We start from the raw sequence: 25370 nt of genomic DNA, 5'->3' as shown, positions 1-25370 counted from the left end.
ACGAAGAAGAACTTAAAAGCGGCAGGAGGAAGCGGACCTCGGCTGGAGGGGGTTGGGGTCCCCCGCCAGCAAAGGTAGGTGACGGCGGCAGGGGGGTCGGCAATGGTGGCCGGGGGGGTCAGAAATGGCGGTGGCGGGGGGGGGGGGGGGGCTATAATGTGCCCCCTCACTCTGGCTCCGGCCCCCGCTACCGCCGACTTTCAGATACGCCCCTGGTTTAAAACATGGTTTATTTCTTAAACTTTTTTCTACTGGACATTCTTACATTTTGTTTTGTTTCTCTTTGTTTTTCTCTCTCCTGGTTTTTAATGTAAACCACTAAGCAGCATTGTTGATATGATTTGCAGTATATAAAGCTTTAATAAATAAAAATAAAATAAATAGATGCAGGTAAAAGGGAAGGCAGGGGGTAGGATTGTCAATAATAATAATAATAATAATAATAATAATTCTAGATTTCTGAGAAGATATCAATCTTATCTGCCAAACCTTTAAACAGCCTGCCTTCTGCTTTTCCCCTTTCAAAAGATTTCAAATCATTAAAATGGCCAAATATACCTGCTCCAGCTCTCCTTCTCCCTACCCCCCCCCCCCCCCCCCCCCCACATACTTAAACAACTCTGAGATGCCAAAGGGGAAACCCTACTCCCTATCTTCTCAGTGATTTTAAATGTCCTGTGTTGCTCTTCCCTTGAAAACTGTGGGAACTCCTGCATTACATATGGAAATGGTAACCTTGCAGCAATGGATACCTACCCTTTTGGAAGAAGCATTAATTTAAATTTGCCCTCAAGGTGTTTTTAAGATCTCACAGGGATTATAAGTATATTAGTAAAAGCGCTTTGGCACCAAGTCAGTTTAGAAGTGGTATTATGATTGTACATGCAGCACTGGTATTTCCAAAAACTCAATAGTAGGAAGTAAGCACTAATATTTTCTTTTATACACAGTAGTCCTCACCTTGGTAGGTAATAATTGGATGCACGGCTTGTTGACACCCGGAGTCCTCTGGTGATGACAATCCCAGAATCCCTTGTACTCCCTGAATTATGACCAGCAGTGCAAGCAGGCATCTCTCTTTTATGGTGGTCATAACGACTTCTGCACTCATCACTATTCCTCTAACCATCGACTGTTATGTTCATCAGTGGAAAGGACCTGGCAAAGACAAAGTGAAATACTTCAGCAGTGAAATTAGATTCCAGGGACTGCATTCAGCATTTAGGAGGGGACATTATCAACATGAGCTTCTATCAAGATGGATTATTTTACTACATGTCGTGCTGTTTTAGCACAGGATCCCATTTTATACAATGAGACCTCGTTCCAAAATAGCATGGCTTGTGGTAAAATGACCCATCTTAATGGTAACCCATGTTGATAAAGTCCCTCCTATACTTTTTTTTTTACTAGGCCTCACTGAGAATAATGGGGTTTGCATTCTTTAGGCCATTATTTTAGAAACATATCCTCATGTAAATACATGATGTAAAAAAGCTGCTGTTTATTTATTTGTTGCATTTGTACCCCACATTTTCCCACCTATTTGCAGGCTCAGTGTACATATAGAGATCCACATTATGCAGATATTTTGAGGGGGCATGGTTTGGGTGCAGTGGCGTAACCACAGGTGGACCTGAGTAGACCAGGGTCCAGCCAATTTGAACTCAGGCTAACCCAAAATTGTGGCACTCTTGCAGAGGCTGAAAGGGATCACTAAACTCCACCAACTAAAGATTTCCTCCTCCTTGAGCAACTAGCACTCTTCCTAACGGCACCAGCAACTGATGCTGACAATGGTTCCTCTGCACATGCTCAGTTTTCACCAGTGCATTTTTTCTAGCGAAAAAGGTGCCAGTACTCAAATGCCAGGCCATCCTTCAAGGGTGGGGTCATCACTGAGGGATCCACCCCACAATAGCCAGGCCCCCTGCAACCAGTCACAGAATCTATGACAAGGCAGAATTGGTGTATAGAGCCTGAGCTCTTTCATTAAAACTTGGGGACCATGGGTTAATTTTAGCAGACAATGAAAAAGGTGCCGGTACTCCGTACCCCCTCAAAAAAAAGCCCTGGTTTTCACACATGTGCAATTGCTGAGCATGTGTGGTCTGCTGGTGGCAGTGTCAGCTTTAGGCAAGTTCTTCTGGCTGCCATTTGGAAGAATGTTGGCTGCCCGAGGAGGAGAAAATCTTCAGCTGGCAAGGTTCGGGGTCCCTGCCACCTCTGGTATTTAATATTTAATAATTCTGTGCCTACCATAACCCAAAATCAGACATGTGGCTATGCCCCTGCTTGGGTGGGACTAAAAGCTATCTGGCTGAGATTCAAAGGCACTGCTAACTAGATACGTGCTGGCCAGCAGAATATGCAGCATAACTAACAGGATAATGCAGCTGAGTATTTCCTCTGACTGTCTCGGGGAGGTCTATGGGTGGAGCTTGGACTGGGCCAGAGGTTATCCGGTTAGTGGCAATATTCAGACCACTATCTGGATGGCTAATCATTCCCGTATTATCACATCATTCATACCTCTTAATCACAGAAAGATATATACCATATGTCTTCATGCCTTTTTATCGCCCTCTAAGCTCCCATTGTTTCCTTCCAAAGTTTCAATGTTTGTGCTCCATTGTTACATTCCTTAACGACACCTCAATTGTTTCGCATAACTATGCAAAATGTAATCCATAACCAATCTGTAACAAATTGTATTTCCAACATTTAACTCATATTGTAAGCCACACTGAACCTGCAAAAAGGTGGGAAAATGTGGGATACAAATGCAATAAATAAAGTTAGGACAACAAGAAGGCTTTTTCTAGCTTTATCTGATTAGCTATTTGTTAGTAGTATCATTGCTAACCAGATAGTACCACTACTCAGCACCGAATCTGATATTCAGCATAAGCCAGTATCCAGATACTGGTGCTGAATATCTGGTTTTATTTTAACTGTGGTTGTCGATTTTCAAAAATGCTGACCTCCACAGCCTGAATATTGGCCCCTACATGTGTATTCCCCATTTTAAATAGAAAATACATGTGTATCAAGAACATTTTCCACATTGACTTTTATACCAACTCAAACAGCATTGGCGTAGCCACAGGTGGGCCTGGGTAGGCCAGGGCCCACCCACTTAGGGTTATATATAAGTACATAAGTAATGCCATACTGGGAAAAGACCAAGGGTCCATCGAGCCCAGCATCCTGTCCACGACAGCGGCCAATCCAGGCCAAGGGCACCTGGCAAGCTTCCCAAACGTACAAACATTCTATACATGTTATTCCTGGAATTTTTGATTTTTCCAAGTCCGTTTAGTAGCGGTTTATGGACTTGTCCTTTAGGAATCCGTCCAACCCCTTTTTAAACTCTGCTAAGCTAACCGCCTTCACCACTTTCTCCGGCAATGAATTCCAGAGTTTAATTACACGTTGGGTGAAGAAAAATTTTCTCCGATTTGTTTTAAATTTACTACACTGTAGTTTCATCGCATGCCCCCTAGTCCTAGTATTTTTGGAAAGCGTGAACAGACGCTTCACATCCACCTGTTCCACTCCACTCATTATTTTATATACCTCTATCATGTCTCCCCTCAGCCGTCTCTTCTCCAAGCTGTATAGCCCTAGCCTCCTTAGTCTTTCTTCATAGGGAAGTCGTCCCATCCCCGCTATCATTTTAGTCGCCCTTCGCTGCACCTTTTCCAGTTCTACTTTTTCAGGCCCACCCAACAATAGCACACGTTTAGTGGTAGCTGGCGGGGATCCCCAGCTCCACCAGCTGAAGACCTCCCCCTGATGGTAATGAAAACGCTACTCTCCTTGATACTGGCACCTGTGCATGCTCAGTCTACAGCACATACCTGCTGCAGACTGTCAAGGTGGAAAGAAACATTTTCTCGCCAGCTGAGATATTTTTTTTGGTGGTGGTGCGGGGGGGGGGGGGGGGAGAACACTTGGTGCCCACCAACTTCTTGCCTAGGCCCACCCAAAATCTGTTGTCTGCCTATGCCCCTGTCAAACAGTGCTTGTTGTGGCCAATGTTTTACCTAAGGTATTAAAGGAGTCATTCACTTTAACCTCATGTAGCCACGTCTGCCTCCAAAATAAAAGCATGTTAAAATAGTGGCCTCAATACTTCGGGGTGTAGTTATTAATGTGGGCTACTGTTTAAGACATGTTATTTTACCACTAGCTTGTGTTATTTTATGCAACGAGACCCAGTTACTAATAAGTGGGGTTAGCTGTAAAATATCACGTCTTAATGGTAGCTCACATTGACAGAACATACATGTCAGTTTGTAAAATGGAGAAGCAAAGTGTGGAAGTGACACCGGTTACCCATGGAACTTCTAAAATCACCGCGCCCTTGTGTAAATATCGACACCTCCACGAGGAAACATTCGGGTGTGTGACATTTGGTTTTTTTTGCAACATATGTATTTATATTGTGGCTGCTCCCACTGACAATACCAGCAAATATGCATGCACTCTAGCAGATATTCTCAAAAAGGCGCACTGAAAAATGTCTTGCGGTAGTGTAGGCACGGGTTTTGGGCCTACGCCGATCCATTTTTTAGCACGCCTGTAAAAACGGCCTTTTTATTTAATGAAAATGGATGTGCAGCAAAATCAAAATTGATCAAAAAGAAATTCCAAGCACACTTGGATAACTTGCTTATAGATGCTACATCTTATGAACTCCAGAAAGCTCTCTTTGGCACAATGCAAGTACTATAGCAAGTGTTAGCAGTAAATTGGAGAGACTGAGATCATACTCCACATACTCTGGTTTAGGAGTGAGGTTCATTCTTGTGACAGTATGCACAATACTAGCCCATGTGGAGGGGTATTTTCGATATGACGTCTAAGTCTGACTTTGGACGTTTTGAAAAAAAGCATACAAAATCAAAATAAGAGAGAAGGTCAGTTTCGAAAAAGAAAAATGTTTATCTTTTTTTTTTATACTGTCTTGTGATTTGGACGTTTTGTGATTTTGGGGGGAGGGGGGGGGGTTGGTCCATTTTTGAAAAAAAGAAATGTCCAAGTGCAAAATCCACAAAATCAAGCCATTGAAATGTAGGAGGTGCCAGCATTTTAGTAGACTTGACCCTTTGACATCCCAAGACAGCAATAGGACACCCTAGGGGGCACTACAGTGGACTTCATGAAAAGCTCCCAGGTACATATCTCACCATTGCTCCCTTACCTTGTCTGCTGAGCCTCCCCAAAACCCACTACCCCCAACTGTACACCACTACCATAGACCTTACAGGTGAAGAGGACACCTACCTGTATATGTGGGTACAGTGGGTTTCTGGTGAGTTTTGGAGAGCTCACAGTTTCCTCCACAAGTGTAACAGGTAGGGGGAGGTATGGACCTGGGTCCACCTGTCTGCAGTGCACTGCACCCACCACTAGATTACTCCAGGGACCTGCATGCTGCTGTAATGGACCTGACTATAACATCTGAGGTTGGCATAGAGGCTGGCAAGTAATGTTTTTCATCACATTTTTGGGGGGTGGGAGGGGGTTAGTGACCACTGGGGGAATAAGGTGATGTCAACCCTCATTCCCTCCAGTAGTCATCTGGTTATTTAGGGCACCTTTTTGAGCCTTATTCGTTATAAAAACAGGTCTATCTCAAAACGTCTTACTTTTAGTCCTGGACATTTTTGTTTTGTTCCATTATGGCTGAAAAACGTCTAAGTCTTAGGAACGCCCAAGTCCCACCCTGAATACACCCTTGGCACGCCCCCTTGAGATTTGGATGTACTTCTGACAGACTTCATAGAAAAATGTCTAAAAATAGGTTTCGAAAATACTGATTTGGACATTTTTGTGAGAAAAATGTCCAAATGCTGCTGTATGCCACTTTTTAGACGTTTTTCTGTTTTGAAAATGAGCCTGTTGGTGAAATTGTTCCTGAGAAAAAACATATCTCGAGTATCACAGATTTTTAAAAAATTATGTATTTATTTTTGCTTTTTTTCCTAATACTGAATGACATTTCATTAATTACCACTACAGTCTCTAATGGTACTGAGGGGAGGGAGTGGAATATTTGTTTTGTTTAACGGTGTTGGGTAGTCAGTTTTACATGAGAAAACAAAGGAAAACTTCAGTATTGAATATGTGCAAAGAAGAAAAATTCAGTTAGTTCTTATTTCTCCTTAAAATTTTTCAGATTTAGGTGCCCCCCCCCCCTATTATTCATGGGAGACAAATAGTGCACACTATAGCATTTTTCAAGCACGCTAATCAACAGTGCATATTAATTTGTGCCTTCAGTAATTATTTATGGCACAAACATAATATCTAAATAAATAAATATCTAATTACAGTATATATGGATGTATATACACCGACATACATTATGGGGTGAATTCTACGTATGGCGCCAAAAAAAACGTGCTCCTTAAAATTCAATAGCTTTTCATAATCCCCTCCTTCCCTTCCCATGATCACTTGATCAATCACTGTCCAATGAATATCTGAAACTGTACGGCCCCTCTCCAATCAAAGATGCACCAGTGGGACTTGCTCATTTTTGGGGGTGGGAAGGAGGGGATTATAAGAAGCTATTGAATTTAAAGGAGCAAGAGTGGATTTTCACTTTAAATACAGTATCTACCAGGGGGCTCAACGCGGAGATTGAATGGATGACGTTAATCTAGGTCAAGGTCTTGTGATTGGTGGGAGGTGAGGTCACCTGGGACTATAAATTTGCATACTTGAAACGCACTCGCCATCATGGCCACATTAGAATTAGTCTGCAGGATGAGTAAGTGCTAACTATAAGGTATCTCTATGTTTGTATATAGGTCTTTAAAAAAAAAGTTTGATATTTAAGAGTAGCACTAATTTCATGCTTTTTTATAGGGGATATCCTTGAAGAAACGATTAGTGAAACATGTATCATGCCAGATTCTAAATTCCCCTGACATTGTGTTAAAAATGCCAAATTAAGATGAGTAAAAGTTTTTCATAGCTCATAATAAGTTTATAATTGACTATTGGTTAACTAAAGTGGTGGGCAGGTGGAATGGACCGATGAGGATTATAGTGTGTAAATTGGTTGTGAGAAAGTTTTATATCACAACATGACACTTCTGAGGTCATTATACCATTTCCATTGAGGCTATTATATCATCTCTATTGAACATTTAAATCTTTGGATATTCACAGACATTCATGTGAAGAAGTAGGGATAGGGGATAGGGGACAAGATTTGATATACTGCCTTTCTGTGATTACAATCAAAGCAGTTTACAAACTATATACAGGTACTTATTTTGTACCTGGGGCAATGGAGGGTTAAGTGACTTGCCCAGAGTCAGAGGGAGTTGCAGTAGGAATCAAACCCAGTTTCCAGCCTAATGGTTACCGATACAAGTCTCACTGCAGTTTTTTGTAATTCTCTTTTCCTTTTTTTTTTAAATAGTGAGCCTTCCAGGGACAGCGAAATATCTACTGTGACTTGCCTTACTCCATGCAGTAGAGAACTGCTCTATTGCAGCACCTTTCTGTAACCTGGATGTGCCAAATACTAGGTCTAACAAAGTTATATTCTAGGTATATACTCAATAATTGGTTGCAATTTGTATGTCATACACTCTCTTCAACAACCGCTGTATTTAATTATCAATCTTTATTAAATGTTTAATTCAAATTTTAGTTTTTGCACACTAACACACTCATATGAACTGTCATAGAACTAGAAGTATATTTTCAGTTGTATTCCGAGGACATGTTCATTCCACACAGTAGCAACAGCTTTCGGGAAAGCAGAACACGATTGGACACACAAAAGCAACAAATTACCATGTTTTAAGTGCACCTACAAAATCATTCTACATTCAATAATGTTGTTGGAATTGACAAATAACATATCACAATCAATGAGTTTTCAGCTTTTCCTTTGAAAAACAATTTCTTTGGAAGCAAAACTACTAGTATTGTTTGCCTAACAAAACAGAGACAACTTTTTTAAAGCATGGGGGAGGGAGAGATTGACCTTTTTCTTGCTCACATATTCAGATATGATAAAACGATTGTGTACTGCATTTCCATGGAGATTTTCTCGAGAGGGGATGCTCTTTTCACATCCATAATGCAAATTAGACGTATCTTTTCATGGCATGTGCACAATGAATAATATTTACCGTTCCCTCGCCCACACTGTGATGGCTAAGAAATATCTGAAGCATGAAGAAAGTTCTTTTAACATTTCAACCAGGGACTCTCGCTAGATAAACTTTTCAATATTACCATTCTTCTTCATGAACTATTTATATAATGCAAAAAAAAGAACAAATAAAACCATAATCCCATTGCACTTTACCTAGTTTTGGGGATCCTGCCAGGTACTTGGGACCTGTATTGGCCACTGTTAGAAACAGGATACTGGGCTTGATAGACCTTTGCTCTGACTCAGTATGGAAATTATTATGTTCTATTGATTTTTTGCATATTGTACATCATTGGAAATACACTTTGTTTTTGTTATTCACGCATTCGACATTCACAATTTTGCTAATGCTCGAAGGTGGAAAAAGAGACAGCCATTCGCGGTACCATGTTCACATATTTTGGACATGCTACTTTTACTTTCGCTTTCACGTTTTTGGGCTTTTGCTTGATTGCTTCTGGAAACTGCCACCAAGCATCCTAGAGTAGCCAAGAGGGATACAGTACTGTAAATAGCTTTTAATCATTGCCTCCAAAAACTACAGTACTTGCAAAACAGAATAAACATATTTACTGTAATTTAATGACCAGATTAAGACAAGAACTGTTTCCATATGACCACATTCCCACATGTCTCCTGGCATGTGAGGGGGACCACTGCACTATAAATGCTGGCTCCTCCCACGACCAAATGGCTTGGATTTGGCCGGGTTTGAGATGGCCGCCATTAGTTTCCATTATCGGCAGGAAACCAATGGCGGCAATCTCTAACACCTGCCATCTCTAACGCCGGCCCAAATGTTGAGATTTAGCCGGCCCTGACCATATTATCGAAACGAAAGATGTCCGGCCATCTTGTTTCGATAATATGGTTGGATATGCCGCTTTGCGGGGCCGGCCTTAGAGATGGCCATCCATATAGATGGCCGGCCCCGTTCGATTATGCCCCTCGTAGTAACATAGTAGATGACGGCAGAAAAAGACCTGCACGGTCCATCCAGTCTGCCCAACAAGATAAACTCATATGTGCTACATTTTGTGTATACCTGACCTTGATTTGTTTCTCAAGGAAAAAAAGCAACACTGGGCCTTCAAGGGTGGGACAACAGGAGTATTTTATTAGCCAAAGACCCGACACGGGCCGTGTTTCGGCGCCAAAAAGGCGCCTGCCTCAGGGGTCAAATTGTAGATATGGTAGTAATACAGATTTCAAGTTATAAGTGCCTTTGAGGACAGCTTCGATAACTTGTATAGATTTCGCTATAGTGCGGATAAAAAGGGGGTCCGACAAAGGGGCCCTCTCCTGTTTGGCTAATAAAATACTCCTGTTGTCCCACCCTTGAAGGCCCAGTGTTGCTTTTTTTCCTTGTGTTTCTCTTACTGTATACTGTATTACCCTCTCTGCCTGTACTTGATTTGTTTCTGCCATTTTCAGGGCACAGACCATAGAAATCTGCCCAACACTAACCCCACCTCGCACTACGGGCTCTGCCACCCAATCTCCGCTAAGCTTCTGAGGATCCATTCCTTCTGAACAGGATTCCTTTATGTTTATCCCACACATTTTTGAATTCCGTTACCGTTTTCAACTCCACCATCTCCCACAGGAGGGCATTCCAAGTATCCACCACTCTCTCCGTGAAAAAATACTTCCTGACATTTTTCTTGAGTCTGCCCCCCTTCAATCTCATTTCATGTCCTCTAGTTCTACCGCCTTCCCATCTACGGAAAAGGTTTGTTTGCGGATTAATACCTCCAGGGTATACATGTTCAGGACAGCAAGTCTCTCCTCATACGTCTTGTAACGCAAATCCCATACCATTCTCGTAGCTTTTCTTTGCACCGCTTCAATTCTTTTTACATCCTTAGCAAGATACGGCCTCCAAAACTGAACACAATACTCCCAGTGGGGCCTCACCAACGACTTATACAGGGGCATTAAAACCTCTTTTCTTCTGCTGATCACACCTCTCTCTATACAGCCTAGCAACCTTCTAGCTATGGCCACCGCCTTGTCACACTGTTTCGTCGCCTTCAGATCCTCAAATACTATCACCCCAAGATCCCTCTCCCCGTCCGTACATATCAGACTCTCACTGCCTAACACATACGTCTCCCATGGATTTCCAGTGGTCACCAACCCCCTCCCACCCTTGCCAGCCTCTATGCCAGCCTCAAATGTCATACCCAGTTCCATGACAGCAGTATGCAGGTCCCTGGAGCAGTTTTAGTGGGTGCAGTGCATTTCAGGCAGGCAGACCCAGACCCATCTTCCCTACCTGTTTCACTTGTGCTGGTAAATGTGAACCCTTCAAAACCCACCTGAAACCCACTGTACACACATGTAGGTGCCTCCCTTCACCCTTTAGGGCTATGGTAGTGGTGTACAGTTTTGGGGAATGGGTTTTGGTGGGGGGTTGGAGGGTTGGAGGGCTCAGCACCAAAGGTAAGGGAGCTATGCACCTGGGAGCAATTTGTGAAGTACACTGCAGTATCCCCTAGTGTGTCCGATTGGTGTCCTGGCATGTGAGGGGGACCAGTGCACTACGAATGCTGGCTCCTCCCATGGCCAAAGGGCTTGCATTTGGTCATTTCTGAGATGGGTGTCCTTAGTTTTCCATTATCGCCGAAAATCAGAAACGACCAAGTCTAAGGACGACCTAAATGTCAAGATCTGGGTGTCCCCGACCGTATTATTGAAACAAAAGATGGACGCCCATCTTGTTTCAATAATACGAGGACATCCTCAGGAAAACTTGGGCGCCCCTTTCGATTATGCCCCTCCTTGTAAACCAAAAATTTCAGTTCTTCTATGGTATGCCTTTCATTTTGCCAGTGTTGAACCAATGGTGCTCATAGATTGTTACGTCTAATGTTACTTCAATGCTCAATTATCCTTGTCTTGATCATTCTGGTTATTTTGCCAATGTCCAACAGGTTGCACAGACAGACTAAAATGTATATGGACAGACTATAATGTGTATGACATTAGTAGTGTTGCAATCAGAATAATAATGAAGTGGGTAAAATTTCTTAGTCTCCGGATGTATGAAGGTGGTTGTTTTGAGAGCATGTTGGCAAACGCTATATTTTCCACATCTAGAGTGATCACGGACATGTGTATGACCATTTTCGCCAGGGGGTCGGGGAGGCAGGATGGGACCAGTTTTTCTTTCAGGTTTCGATCTCGTGAATGTGCAGTTATCTGATGTTTGCTCTTGAAGCAATCATGTCTCTCGAGGATTTGCAATGTTGTCTAATGCTTTTTTGGATGTACTTAGACAAACGTGAAAACCTAAGAGTGCACACTACATCTGGTGTTTCTTTGATCTTTTTTGGATGAAGTAAATCTCTTTTTTCCCATGAGGGCTCTATGGTATCCACTTGTAATGTGTCTTCTTGGGTAGCCTCTATTCTGGAACCTTTCTTGCATGTTACCTGCTTCTCGATGGTAATCTTCAAAGTCTGAACAAATTCTTCTGATGTGTAAGAACTTACACAGGGTTAAATTCTTCTTAAGTGCTGGATGATGATAACTGTTGTAATGGAGGTAAACATTATGATCTGTAGATTTACAAAAAAAGTCTAGTTTTGAGATGATCCCCTTCTTTGGTGATGAGGAGGTCAAAAAAGCTGATCTCCAAATAGTTGTGTTGTATTTTAAATTATAGATTCTCAACTTGTCTGTTTAGCCATTCATAAAAATCTTGTAAGATAGTGAGGTCTCCTTTCCATATTATGAAAATATCATCAATATAGCATTTATAAAGTCTAATATGTTCCAGGAAGGGGTATGAAATGAGAATTTCCCTTTCAAAATGAGCAATGTATAAATTGGCTAGATCAGGGGCCATGGATGCACCCATCATGGTGCCCTTGATTTGTTGGTAAATTCCATTCTGGAAACAAAAAAAGTTATTAGTCAAGGCTATATTTGCGAGGGTGACAATAAGGTGATTTGATATACGTCTATGCGTGGTTCTTGTTCTCAAAGTTTCTTCTATGACGATAAGGGATTCCAATAATTGGTGTAAGCAACCTCAGTATCCATAGTGACCAGAATCATTTCAGAAAGGTCTTCTTTGTATTCCTGAAGTAACTGTATCATATGGGATGAGTCGCAAATGTAAGAAGGGATTTGTGGTATAAACGACCTGAGAAAAAAGTCAACAAACATAGAGAGAGGTTCTAGAATGGACCCATTGGCAGAGATGGTCTGCTGTTGGATTGATGAGAGATTTGTGTATTTTGGGTAAAATCTAAATGGTGGGAGTAATAGGATGATGTACTTGAAGATACTGGCATTCTTTATGAGTCAGGAGCCCAGCTTTAAAGGCAATCTCAATGACATGCTTGATTTCTTGTTGTAATCGAAGTGTAGGGTCTGTTGGTAATAACACATAGTAGTTTGTGTCATTCAGCTGTTTATAAATTTCTGAGACTTATGCTTCTCTATCCAGGATCACAATGCTCCCACCTTTGTCTGAGTACAATCTCCATGTTCTTAGATAGGGATTTCACAACTATGACTTCATATTTAGTAAGATTGAAGTAATGAGGTTTATATTTTTGTTCAATAACTTCCAAATCTCTCTTGACACATGTGTGGAATGTGTGGATTAAGGGATCCATGGGTCCATGGGGTATCCACGTAGAGGGATTTTTAACCACAGAGAAATCAATGCTGGGTGTTTGTAGTGAAAAAAATTCAGTAATGTATAATTTCTGAATTAACTTAAAAAAGGTCCACTCTAGTTTGAAATGGATTGTACTTGGTGGTAGGTACAAAAGAAAGGCCTTTTTGTAGTACTCAGTGTTCTGTTTCTGAGATATCAATGTTTGAAAGGTTAAAAACTGGGATTTCTATCTCCAGCTGTCTACTCAGTGTTCTCTCCTTATCGACGGGCATGGTCTAAAGATACCCCTGCTGAGTCCCCATCCCCTGGACATATATTGGAATCTGTTCGGAGGCAGGTATTGCCTGTTCGATGGTGGATAGGCCGATAAGGAGGGTCTAGTCATCAGTAGGTGCCAAATATAAAGAAAACAACCAAGAGAGGTTCGCAATCTTTGTGAAGCTCATCAGGGATCTGGCAAAGAGGAGAAATGATCTCAGTTTCATATTTGATGTACCTGAAGTAATCAAGTCAGGCTACTTCTCAAGTACAAAAGTATGGCAATACAAAGAAACCTATAGCTGTACACATGACAGATGTGTCATCCACAGCTACATCACCAACTGATCATTCTCCTACAACAGAGAAAGTAGAAGATCCTAACAGACAGTGTCCTCTACATAAGAAATCCACTCAACAAATGTAGAGGGTTTTTAGAGTAACCCTTGAGGGAACATCAAGAGCTGTTGAAGATGTACAGAATCTGTTATAGGTGTTGCTCTTCATCCAAACATAAGGCTAAAGACTGTAAAGTAGCCATCAAGTGTATGGAGTGCAATAGTGACCGGCATGTCAGCGCCTTGCACCATGACAACAGTAAGCCTACTAATACAGGAGCCCCAACTTCAGAGTCAAGGCACAGCAGGGAGCACGAAGTAGAGCAAACTCCAAACTGTTCACAAGTGTGCGGAGGAGGCCATAATGGATGGTCATGCACTAAGATACGTGTAGATAAAGTATACCCAAAAGAGCAGCCAAAAGTACTCGTTCCAAAAGTACAAAGACCAGGGGGCACTTGAAGAAGTTACATGGAAATACTTTTAAAACAAATTGGAGGAAATATGTTTTCATTCAATGAATAGTTACGCTCTGGAACTCTTTGCCATTTCTGGCAGTACAAAAATATTTTCTATTTTTGTAGCGGCGGTGCTTACCCAGCAGTTATCTGCCCGGTTACCGCTGGGTTAGCGCAGAAGCCTTTACCGCCACCTCAATGGGTGGTGGTAAATGCTCCCCTCCGAAATGGCTGCGCGGCAAGTGGTTCACTTATTGCCTGGCCTGTGCTAAAAGGGGGCTTCAGCAAGCATCAAAAACACATGCTGACGCTAACATAGGCCTCTTTTTAATGCAGCTTAGTAAAAGGACCCCATAGAGCTTTTGAAAACTTTCCCCAACAAACCATCCTGAGGAACATTCACTGCTGTAGGTAGATCTGGAAGACATAAGTCAAACAAAGTTTGACCCTATACATGTTGCCATGATAACAGATCTATAGAATGAAGCTATTTTACGTGGACCTCTGATAACAAAATTGTAAAAAGGTAACATATATTCTACATTTTCATAAATTCTTCAGCTTCAGTAATCATGCTTTATATTTGCCTTCTCAAGGAATGATTTTTATGTGTTTGTTCTTGTTCACTTGGATGGCTTCAGTTTGCTCAGGGGAACTGTAAAAATAAATGAGGTCTATTAGATAAAATTATTATTTACACAAGGGCAATATTCATTTAATTTTCAGCAGGTTCTAGAATGGAACAGAATTGTATTCAATCTACTTGTGCTTTAGCTGAGCTACCACAAAAATTGTTTACAGCGAAAGGAAAAATAATTGAAACTTCAGTCACCGAAGCTTCAAGGGAGAGTAACTGTATTGGCAGTTTCTGAAGGACTAACTGGAAGATGAAGAGGTTCCTTCGACATCGATCAATCTGTACATCTACAATAAAAGAATTCGACTAGAACTGATAGGACTCTGGTTGAAAATGTATCCGATGCCAGACTGAACTATATATTATAGTCTGATTGTATTAAAATAGGCCCCTGACATCCCAATTTTTGAGCATTAAAAAACTGTGTATGTCAAAATACAAAGAGCTAATCAGAAACACTTTGAATTCCATTGACTGTATTGTTTCTTACAAATAAACTTAAACAGAAATAAAACAAAACAGAGAAAAGAAAATAAGATGATACCTTTTTTATTGGACTAACAATACATTTTTTGATTAGCTTTCGAAGGCAACCCTTTGGCGTTTTCCAGCCAGCTGGAAGACCAATGTGGATGTCAGGTGATCCATGTTTGGACTCTTCATTATCTGTGCAGCGCTGCCTTAAGATAACTCACCATTTTTTCAAGTTACTTTAATCAGTTTTTATGAACATTGGTGTTTGTAGCATTTGGTGAGTGAGTTAAAAATTGAGGGCAGATTGTTGATTATTAGCCTGGAGATATTGAAGGTATTTATCCTTTAGAAAGTCCTTTGACTATTTCTGAATACTATTAATCTCTGATACCCTTGTTAAACAAATAAATAAAAATTTAAAAATTGTATATCTTGAGAAATTAAAAACTGTGGGCCCTGTTTACTAAGGCTCACTAGTGTTTTTAGCATGTTCTAGTGCTAGAGACACTCATATATTCCTTTTTTTCAGATTTTGCTCATACCTTTTTCAGTAGTAACTCAAGGTGAGTGACATTTAGGTACACTGAATGTTTCTTTGTCCCAAGAGAGCTCACAATCTAATTTTATACCTGAGGTAATGAAGGGTTAGGTGACTTGCCCAAGGTCACAAGGAACAGTAGTGGGATTTGAACTGGCCACCTCTGGTTTGCAAGACTGGGAGAATGGTGCTCTAACCACTAGGTCACCCCTCCTCTAGTGTTAGTGCATGCTAAAAATGTTAGTGTGCCTACAGCATAGCTTAGTAAACAGGGCCCTATATATTTAAAAAACTTTTTAAGAATTAAACAATTAAAATTGAGACTGTAGGATAAAAAATTATAATACTGCTTAAAAATTGATTTCTTTGTTATTTTTTCCTTTTTTTCCCCATTCCCATTAGTTCATGTTATTGTGTAATTTATAGTTTATAGATTATTGTGACTTGCTAGACTGCCCTAACTGCCGGGGCAAAACAGAGCAGTGTACAGGCTAAACCCCCCCCCCCCCCCCCCCATAAAATAGGAAAGGTAAAGAACTCCATTAATAATAGGAAAGAAATCATTCACTCAAAGATGAAGAAGTCATTAAAAAAGAATGATGATGAAGAGAAACTCAACACAGCAAAGGAGTAAGGGAAGAAAAACACAAGACTGTAAACTCTAGCTGGTATTTCTGGTCAATCTGTCTCTCCAAAGGCTTGCCTGAAGATAAAGGACTTCAGGTTTGATTTAAAGCTTTTAATAGATAAGTCACTAAGAAGATAAAAGGTTAGATTATTCTAAATGTATGTGGGGGGGGGGGGGGAGAGGAAGAAAAAGAACGTGCAGTGCCTGGTGGTTTCAAGATGCTATGACCAGGCGATGGTCATTTAAGGACCGGAGGACCCTGGGAGGTAAGATATTAAAAAAAAAAAAAGATGAGAAAGATAATTGGAGACGCCTATTCTGAAAGCCTTAAAGGTCAGTAATGCAATTTTGTACATAATCCGATAATGTACGGGCAACCAATGGTGAAGTTTCATTAACGGAGTTGTGTGATCCAGATGGTGAGCACGACAGTAGTCTTATGGCACTGTTCTGAAGCATTTGTAGTTTCTTTAGCGTGGAATGTGGCAAACCTGCTTAAATAATGTTACCGTAATGAAGTCAAGATGTGAAAAATTAAAGAATGAGAGTATGAAATTGATCTTGGTCAAAAAGGTGAAGAAGGCCCTTAACATACGAAATGTGAAGAAACTAAGGGGTCCTTTTACCAAGCCGTGGTAAAAAGGGCCTGCGCTAGCAGTGGGAGCCCTTTTTGCTGCGCTTTGTGGCCCTTTTTACCACAGCGGGTAAAAAGGCCAAAAACAGCATAGCCATGTGGTAGGATTTCGCTTACTGAGTGGTCATGCAGGGGGAGCACTTAACACCATCCATTGAGTTGGAGTTAAGGGCTCCTGTGCTAACCTGGTGGTAACTGGGTAGAGCAAAGTGCTGCTCGATTACTGCCGGGTTAGCGCAGAAAATGGTGCATGCCAGGGCTGGAAGTATCACCGGTGGTAGTTCCAGAGTAGTGTGTGGTAATCCTGCGTTCGGCTTACCACCACTCTGTAAAAAGGCCCCTAAGTTTGGATAAGTGTGAGAACATTAGAACATAACAGTAGCCATACTGTGTCAGACCAATGGTCCATCTAGCCCAGTATCCTGTTTCCAAACAGTGACCAAGCCAGATCACAAGTACCTGGCAGAAACCCAATTAGTAGCAACATTCCATGCTACCAATTCTGGGGCAAGCAGTGGCTTCCCTATGTCTGTCTCAATAGGAAACTATGGACTTTTCCCCAGGAACTTGTCCAAACTTTTTTTAAACCCAGAAACGCTAACTGCTGAACCACATCCTCTGGCAAAGAGTTGCAGAGTCTTAACTAGTCATTGATTGAAAAAAAATATTTCCTCCTATTTGTTTTAAAAGTATTTCCATGCAATTTCCTTGAGTGTACCCTACTTTTGGAATGAGTTCTACACTACTCATGATTTTGTAGACCTCAATCATATCTCCCCTCATCCAACTCTTTTTCAAGCTGAAGAGCCCTAACCTCGTTAGCCTTTCCTCATATGGGAACAGTTCCAACCCCTTTATCATTTTGGTCGCTCTTCTTTTTTGAGATACAGTGACCAGAATTGAGCACAATACTCAAGGCCTATGTTCTAACTGAGGGGATAATTTTATGAAGGTTTAAGGGTTGAGTTTAATTGATATATCACAAAACCTAATGGAAGTGGTATACATTAAAAAAAATAAGTTAAGCATTTTCCACACGTAAAGCATGTTTTACAATGCAGATAAAAGGCTTTTCTAGAATTGCACAGCCAAAAACACACATATAATTATGTGCAATAAGACGGCATGTAGTTATATGTGCACTATGAATTGCTATTCCAGGAGCATAGTTTCAGTGGAGTAGAAGTGGAGTTTTGAGATATGCAAAAATTTTATAAAATATGAAAATATATGCATAGAGCACATGTAAATTTAATTCTGAGGATCTGTGTGGTATTGGAGCTGGTTCTATGAGTCTATTTTATAAATGCACATAAGCATCTATGTTGCCTTTATTGAATATGAGTAAAAATGTATTCCACCACATTTATTTATTCATTTCCTCATTAATGCACATTAGTAAATCAGGCCTCTGTTTTCTAATTTCGGTATATACTCATGACAGAAAGAAGACGTTTTCAGACAGAATTATGACATGTAGAGGGGCATTTCTGATAAAACGTCTAAGTCCAATTTTGGATGTTTTCCTAAAAATGTCCAAAAATCGAGTGATGGGCATTGCCATTTTCAACCTTGAAAAGTGTCTATCTTTTTGGTTTGAAAATTGCCTTTTTCTAGACGTTTTGTGCTTAGTGCATGTCTCTTTTGGGGTCATTTTGGGGGAAAAGAATCCAAGAGAAAAACACCCAGAAACCAGCCATTGAGATGGCTGGGGACCATCATTCCTAGTAGACATTCCAGAAGAACAGTGTCTAGGGAGCACTGCAGTGAACATCACATAAAAGGTTCCAGGTACAAATCTCATCATAACCCCCCCTTACATTGTATGGTGAGCCTCACTGTACATGACTGCAATAGCCCTCAAGCATGCAGGTGTTACTTATACCATTGCTAAAGGTAGATACAGTAGGTATTTAGTGATTTTTGGAGGACTCATACTTTCCACCACAAGTGTACGAGTTAGAGTGCAATATGGCCCAGGGTCCCCTTCTTTCCTGTCTAGTGCACTGCATAGGGTACTCCTGGGCCCTGCCTGCTGCTCTAACAAGAATGGCCATCATATCTGAAGCTGCCCGGTATGTACTGTCACATCTTAGGGGGCTGGGAGGGGGTCTGTGACCACTGGGGGAGTAAGCGGGGTTATTCCTTAATCCCTCCAGTGGTCATTTAGAACATCTTTTAGTCACTTATTCGTGACTGAAACAGATCTAGCCAAAAACATCTTAATTTTGGCCCTAGACATGTTTGTTTGGTTTCATTATTCCAGAAAAACATCTGTCTTTTGGTGCCGCCCATATCCTGCCCATGTCCTATCCAAAACATGCCCCCAACATGCCCCCTTTGAAACATGGATGAACTGTGGAGAAAAAATCTAAAATCGCAGTGTCGAAAATCATAAGTTGGATGTTTTTGAGAGAAAAAACATCCATCTACCACCTTATGACATTTTTTGGATGTTGTTTTGAAAATGAGTCCCTATACTTATTATATATTCATGATTATACATTGATGAAAGCTATACAAGAAGTACTGCCAGCTTGGGAATAAGCATAGTATTGGTGGGCGATATACTGGCAATCAGTTTTCCAACTGCTTCACTCTTGGCAGCTTTTTTTCAACTCATCAGCCGTGCAAACACTTAGCTAGAAGGAGGACAGGCAGAATGATGTGCCTTTTTTCAGTTGATGGCAGGTGGTCTTTTCATAATATGAGCATTTCAATGTACCCTATGGCCCTCCCTTCTCTATGGCCGCCAAAAGATCACAGGGCAATGGCTTCCTTACCCCACTATCTGGAATTCAAAGTTTTGGCCTGCACACCCAATATAAACTGCTCTCACCTTTCCTCAGACACCCCAGCACCATTAAACTCAGAAATGAATCACTGCAAAGATCCATTGCAGAGCAACTTATAAAATCAAACATTACTAACCCCCCTTTTACAAAGCTGTCCTAGTGGCTGCCAGTGCAGTAATGCCGACACAGCCCACTGAAAATGAATGGGCTGTGTCAGCAGTATTGCACGCTTTTGTAAATGGGGGGGGGGGGGGGGGGAATAATTTACAGAGTGATAAAATGGGAAAATATAACAGTTTCTTTATTTGTATATTTAAAAAGGCAATGGGAAAGAAAGAAAGAAAGAAAGAAATGTCTTGGATGTGTTTGGAAGGCATATTGAATATAAACTTCAAAGTTGTCTGTGGAAATCACTTTCTAAGCATCACCTTTGCATGTAGTCACATCCATACAGCTACAAGCCCTGATGTGTCACATTATTCAGGAATTTCAGCAAGTACTGTATGTACCTGTGTAACTAAACCTAGATGCTCCAAATTTAGCGAGTGTTTTATACATCAAACTAATCTTAAATTATATAAACCATTCTTGGCAATTACATTTACATAGGATATCACAGTCAACTGGGAACCCATCATTCACCCTGTCTGTAATTTATTTATTTAGATTTTGCTCACACCATTTTCAGTAGTAGCTCAAGGTGAGTTACATTCAGGTACTTTGGATATTTCTCTGTCCCAGGAGGGCTCACAATCTTGCACCTTAACAGCAGGTAAACATAAATTACAATGAGGATGGATGAGATTTCAATCTTCTACCCATAGAGGTCAACCACCAGAGTAGAAGAACAGGATCCAGTACGAACAAATGTGAACAGTCAGGCAAAACAGCAGTGTGGTAAATAAAACTCACCCAATAATGCCAGGGAGTTGTTTACGCCATAAATGAAAAGATGTTTAAAACAGATGACTCGACGAGGCATTGTGTTTTGGCTAAAATGCCTGCCTCAGGAGTTTGTGCATATGTGATAAAGCCAAAATGTAGCAAAGAATGCTTCACAAAGTTGCTAAAAATGGCTACAGTCATTAAAAAGACTAAGAATCCAAAATACACCAAAGTGGTATGCTGCTATGACTACGGTTTCAGCTTTTTTCACGGTAGTCATAGGCGTTTTTTGGATTCTTAAGTCTTTTTAAAGATTGTATCCATTTTTAGCAACTTTGTGAAGCATTCTTTACTACACTTTGGCTATATCACATATTCACAGACTCCGGAGGGAGGCATTTTAGTCAAAACACGGTGCCGTGTCGAGTGATCAGTTTTAAACATCTTTCCATTTATAGTGTAAACGTCTCCCTGGAGTTTTTGGATGAGTTTTGTTGATAACGCTACTCTTTTGCCTGACAATCCTCTACCCATAAAATATTTTTTTTCTGCACTCGCCTTCTTGGATGCCTATTAAGGTGTTTCATTTGTATTACACAGACATTAGGAGCATCATATCTTTATTAAAGTTCTAATTTGTGCCTATTAATAGGTTTCATTTCTATTGTGCTGTCATCGTATCACATTTATTTATATAAATGTTCTTCCATGCTGCCTATTTTAGTATCATTTGTTTTCTGCTGACATCCTATTTCTATCAGGGGTTCCCAAACGTTTTCGGTTCACGCTACTCTTAGTGTCCGAACAATTTTTCATGGCAACCCCCCGAACACATGGGTTTCTGCACACACCCCCCCCCCCCCATTTCCCTGCAGCCCCTCTCCTCTGATAAATCCAGTACACCTCGGCTTTCTCCAACTCCAGCATCGCTAGCTACTTTCCTTCCTGCAGGTCCAGGATAACTGCCACTTCCTTCTCCTTCCCCTGCCGCCGCTGCAGTGCATGCAACTTACATTGTCGAGCCATCCGCGATTCACACAGGCAGGCACTCCAGGGCCTTCCCAGTCTGCCACGTCCTGCCCTCTCTGATGCAACTTCCTGTTGTGAGAGCCGGATGCGGCAGACTGGGAAGTCCCTGCAGCGCCTGTGTGCATCGTGGACAGCCTGAAAATGTAAGCTGCAATCACTGCAGCGGTGGTGGGGGAAGAAGAAGTAAGCAGCAGATTCCAGACCTGCAGGAGGGGAAAATAAGGAGCGATGCTGGATTGTGGGCGGCAGGAAGGAGGTCAAGATGTGCCGCAACACCCCTGAGAGTTTGCCGCGGCACACAGTTTGGGAAACGTGTTATTTTATTGTTTTACAGTACTGTTAAATGTGTATGTCTCTGAGACTGTATCCTGCTAGTCCAACTACTATTAATATTGATAAAATATCAATATTAATATAATTCTTGTATCCTGCATGTACAAAAATTGCTCAGTGTGGGTTATAGAAAAATTAAAATTAGGTGGGCATTGTGCTTTTTGAAGCCCTTATCACTGTCGGTTTGAATCTACTACTACTAACTAGCATTTCTAAAGCGCTACTAGGGTTATGCAGCGCTGTACAATTTAAACATAGAAGGACAGTCCCTGCTCAAAGAGCTTACAATCTAAAAGACAAGAGAACAATCTAAAGACAAGTGAACAATCTAGAGGACGAGTGAACAGTTAGTCTGATAGGGTGGATAGATTTGGGGCATTCTATATATCTTGAGCGGTTAGGCGCCGAAGGCAGCATTGAAGAGGTGAGTTTTAAGCAGAGATTTGAAGATGGGTAGGGAGGGGGCATGGCGTAGGGGTAAAGGAAGATTGTTCCAGGCATAGGGTGAGGCAAGGCAGAATGAGCGGAGTCTGGAGTTGGCAGTGGTGGAGAAGGGTACTGAGAGAAGGGCTTTGTCCTGTGAGCGGAGGTTATGGGCGGGAACATAGGGGGAGATGAGGGTGGAGAGGTAGTGAGGAGCCGCAGACTGAGTGCATTTGTAGGTAAGGAGGAGGAGCTTGAATTGTATGCGATATCTGATCGGAAGCCAATGAAGTGATTTGAGGAGAGGGGTGATATGAGTATATCGGTTTTGGCGGAATATAAGACGTGCAGCAGCATTCTGAACTGATTGAAGGGGGGATAGATGGCTGAGTGGGAAGCCGGTGAGGAGTAAGTTGCAGTAATCAAGGCGAGAGGTAATGAGAGCGTGGATGAGAGTTCTGGTGGTTTGCTCAGAGAGGAAAGGGCGAATTTTGCTGATGTTGAAGAGGAAGAAGCAACAGGTCTTGGCAGTCTGTTGGATATGCGCAGAGAAGGAGAGGGAGGAGTCGAAGATGACTCCGAGGTTGCGGGCAGATGGGATGGGGAGGATGAGGGTGTTATCAACAGAGATAGAGAGTGGAGGAAGAGGAGAAGTGGGTTTAGAAGGAAAGACGAGGAGCTCGGTCTTGGACATGTTCAGCTTCAGGTGGCGGTTGGACATCCATGCCGCAATGTCGGATAAACAGGCTGATACCTTGGCCTGGGTCTCCGCGGTGATGTCAGGTGTGGAGAGGTATAGCTGGGTGTCATCAGCATAAAGATGATACTGAAAACCATGAGATGAGATCAGCGAGCCCAGGGAAGAGGTGTAGATTGAGAAGAGAAGGGGTCCAAGGACAGATCCCTGGGGAACTCCAACAGATAGTGGGATGGCAGTGGAGGAAGATCCATGGGAGTGTACCCTGAAGGTGCGGTGGGAGAGATAAGAGGAGAACCAGGAGAGGACAGGGCCTTGGAACCCAAAAGAGGACAGCATGGCAAGGAGTAAATCATGGTTGACAGTGTCAAACGCGGTGGAAAGATCGAGGAGGATGAGGATGAGGATGGAGTAGTGACCTCTGGATTTGGCCAGGAGCAGGTCATTGCAAACTTTAGAGAGTGCTGTTTCTGTCGAGTGCAAAGGGCGAAAACCGGATTGAAGTGGATCGAGGATGGCCTGAGAGGAGAGAAAATCAAGGCAGCGGCTGTGAACGGCGCGCTCAAGTATTTTGGAAAGGAAGGGTAAAAGAGAGATGGGGCGGTAGTTGGAGGGGCAGGTAGGGTCAAGTGAAGGTTTTTTGAGGAGAGGTGTGACAACGGCGTGCTTGAAGATGTCAGGGACAGTTGCAGTGGAGAGAGAGAGGTTGAGGATGTGACAGATGGCGGGGGTTACAGAATGGGAGATGGTGTTGAGTAGGTTGGTGGGGATGGGATCAGAGGAACAGGTGGTGCATTTCGAGGAGGAAAGAAGGCGGGAAGTTTCATCCTCGGTGATCTCAGGAAAAGAGGAGAAAGAGACCTGGGTAGGTTGGTTGAGGGAGAGGGTTAAGGGGTGAAGAGGAGGTGGTGGCTTGGTCGTGAACTCAAGGTTGATCTTTTGCACTTTGTCGCGGAAATAGTCGGCCAGTGATTGAGGAGAGAGAGAAGGGGGAGTAGGAGCGGGGGGCACTTTTAGGAGGGAGTTAAGGGTGGTGAAGAGACGATGAGGGTTGGAGCTGAGAGAATTGGTCAATTGGGTGTAATAGTCCTGTTTTGCACGGAATAGGGAGGAGTGGAGGGAGGATAGCATGAATTTGTAGTGGAGGAAGTCTGAAAGGGTACGAGATTTCCTCCAGAGGCGCTCAGCGGATCGGGTGCAGGAGCGAAGGTAACGGATGCAAGGAGTCAGCCAGGGCTGGGGATTGGTGCGTTTTGTGGGACGGGAGATGGATGGCGCGAGGGTGTCCAAAGCAGAGGAGAGAGCGGTATTGTAAGCGGAGACTGCTTTGTCGACAGTTTCGGAGGACGTGATGGAGGGGAGGAGATTAGAGATAGTAGATGATAAGGTGGAGGGGTCAATAGCCTGGAGGTTCCTGGAGGTGGTGGTTAAAGTTGGACGGGGTGGAGGGGGGGGGGTGAAGAAGTGTGAATGTGATCAGGTGATGGTCGGAGAGAGGAAGAGCTGAGACGTGGAAATTGGAGGGTGAGCCGGAGGAGGAGAGGACGAGGTCAAGACAGTGGCCATCACGGTGAATAGGGGTGGTGGAGCACAGCTGGAGGTTGAAGGAGGATGTTAGGGTGAGGAACTTAGAAGCATGGGGGTCGGATAGGTCATCAGCACGTACGTTAAAGTCTCCGAGAATGAGGGACGGAGATGAGGGGTCAAGAAAGACAGAGAGCCAAACATCAAAGTCGGTAAGGAAGGAAGGGAAGGATTTATCAGGGGAGCGGTAAATGACTGCCACTCTGAGTGGTAGCGGGTAGAATAGCCGGATGGAATGGGCTTCAAAGGATGAGAAGCAGTGAGACTGCTTTCAATATGCTTTCTAAACATCTTTGGCAGTGCATGGAAGTTCTTTTAAACAACCGGACTGCGTTTGTGTTGTTTCTAAATCAGCAAGGGTTCTTATCATTATTGACCCCTGAGGCAGGCGTACATAAGCCGAAAATGGCCCGTGTTGGGTCTCTTTAATAAAGATCTCTTGGTTGTTCCAGTCCTGAAGGCCCTTTTCTGCTTTTTCATTTTACGATTGTTGTGCTGTTAACAAAATTGTGGGCCACTTTTACTAAACCGTGCTAGCAATTCCTGGAGTGGCACTCTGAATGGGCTTCATCAGTATTGCTGCGCTGGAATCGCTAGTGCGGTTTGGTAAAAGAGGCCCTGTAAATTTTATATCAAGCTGTACCTGCTGTACACTGCCTTCGGTGAATCTCTTCATAAAGGCAGACAAAAATCCTAATAAATAGATGTATCAAGATAATGAAATAAGTAACTATTTAATCTTTGCCTTCATGGAGGGTTCCTACATCACTTATATTTTAAGATGTTGGAGAAACAATGGGATCCTTTTACAAAGCAGGTGCTACTGGTTAGC

At 42.3% G+C, this 25370-nt stretch overlaps 1 protein-coding gene across 3 annotated transcripts in view; it reads right to left on the bottom strand.

The window, feature by feature from the left end:
- Positions 1-25370, bottom strand: part of SEMA5A (semaphorin 5A) — a 976513-nt gene that overhangs the window by 616530 nt on the left and 334613 nt on the right. For all 3 annotated transcript variants that reach the window (XM_030205332.1, XM_030205321.1, XM_030205342.1), the window contains one exon: positions 961-1158. In XM_030205332.1, coding sequence (XP_030061192.1) covers positions 961-1129 — 169 coding nt within the window. In that variant the 5' untranslated portion in view covers positions 1130-1158. The remainder of the gene's footprint in view (positions 1-960; positions 1159-25370) is intronic.

This window comes from Microcaecilia unicolor, chromosome 1 (assembly GCF_901765095.1).
Source record: "Microcaecilia unicolor chromosome 1, aMicUni1.1, whole genome shotgun sequence".
NCBI classification, from domain to species: domain Eukaryota; kingdom Metazoa; phylum Chordata; class Amphibia; order Gymnophiona; family Siphonopidae; genus Microcaecilia; species Microcaecilia unicolor.
The sequence above is the reverse complement of the archived record's forward strand: the minus strand, read 5'-3'. Positions and strand labels throughout refer to the sequence as shown.